Genomic DNA, 1,580 nt, shown 5'->3' on the forward strand with positions numbered 1-1,580 from the left:
CAGTGCTTTGTTATGAGAAAAGAAAGGTAATACAATATATGATTGTCATGAATTTTTTTGGAGAGAAAATCACTTCAAGCATAAATTGACAAGACACTATTGTTGGGAAAGACTAGTAAGGAAAATCAGAAGATAGAGAAAGATGGATCCTACTTTTAATTAACATAACACAGGCAGTTTACTTTTAGTAACTGATTGCCCTGAAGGATAAATGCCAGAGAAGATCCTGTGATCAGTGTAGGTAGAAGAAACAAGGTATGAGGGCTCCTGGAGAATTCCAGTAAAATGGCTGAAGGAAGGGCCTGCTACACTTGCCTTCAACAGATAGAGTCAAAATAGAGAATAAACAAACACTGGCCAAAGGATATCAGCACTGAAGTAGAGTCATATATTATGGAGATACTAAGTTACCCAAAGATGCAAATGACCTTGTAAAGCAGGGCATAAAGCACCCTGTGTGCATAATTGCCATCAAACCCTTGGCCATATTTCAACACTAGGAAGAAGCAGCTGAGCCCTAGGGAGATAAAGGGTTTTTGTTCCAGTCTGTATCACTGTGTGGGTGGGTAACTACTCGATTGCTGACAGTAGTAAGTGGCAGCATCTTCAGCCTCCATGCTGCTGATTGTGAGAGAGTAAGAGGTCCCAGACCCACTGCCACTGAAGCGAGCTGGGACTCCAGAAGCCAGAGTGGATGTGCTATAAATCAGGAGCTTAGGGGAGGCTCCTGGCTTCTGCTGGTACCAGTGCAAGTAATTGGAGCCCATACTTGAGCTGGCACTGCAGGTCATGGTGACCCTTTCCCCTTGAGATGCAGCCATGGATGCTGGAGACTGGGTGAGAACAATTTGTCCATTGGACACTGTGAGCAGGGAAAGACAATGAAAAGGAAGAGATGTTACTAGATATAGACATATAAAAATAGCTTCATACCACCTGATATCCAGAAGAAAGAAAATGAAAAGTGTTATCTTAATCTCAAGGTTCCCTAGGGAAAAGAATTGTGGATTCTGAGCTCAAATGCCCTCCCCTCTCTTACCTGTGACACTGATCAGTAGGAAGCTGAAAATCCGCACCTGAAAATCCATTGTGCTTTCTACTCTTAGTCTCAGGCTAATCTTCTCATAAGTACATCCCTTTAAAACAGCTGTAAACCATTTGTGGTTTCTGAAGTATGCAAATGGCAAGATATAATCTAGGCAGTTCTTGGCTTATAAATTCCCGTGGCCCCTTAAGCATGGCAAACTGGGTGAATCCAGGGAAGTATCTACTTATTTGAAGACATTACACTGATAAGGAAGAAAATTTCGGTTTTTCTTTTTCTACTTCATGATGCATATCTCTATCCTATAGTTTTACCCATGTATCTCTGTGAAGATTGGCATAATTTGATCCACTCAGTGAGGCATGTTCTACTGAGTAGTTGGGGGCATATTTCTTCCATGATAAAGCTGTGTTGAGGGTGCCTGATTATAACGTTCTCATAGAACTTTTAGCAGCCTTATCCACTTCTTGTTTTACTGGAAGTTGCTCAGCTGAGACTTCACTCACCCATTCCAGTCTAATCCGATGACCATGCC

The 1,580-nt window shown here is 42.0% G+C and overlaps 1 gene segment (V, D, J or C); it reads right to left on the minus strand.

The window, feature by feature from the left end:
* Positions 1–551: 551 nt before the first annotated feature.
* On the minus strand, positions 552–1,088 carry LOC118580169. The segment is given in 2 exon segments: positions 552–862; positions 1,040–1,088. Coding segments are annotated over 2 exon segments (360 nt in total).
* Between the last annotated feature and the right edge of the window lie 492 nt (positions 1,089–1,580).

The sequence above is a fragment of the Onychomys torridus genome, chromosome 3 (genome assembly GCF_903995425.1).
Source record: "Onychomys torridus chromosome 3, mOncTor1.1, whole genome shotgun sequence".
Classification (NCBI taxonomy): Eukaryota; Metazoa; Chordata; class Mammalia; order Rodentia; family Cricetidae; genus Onychomys; species Onychomys torridus.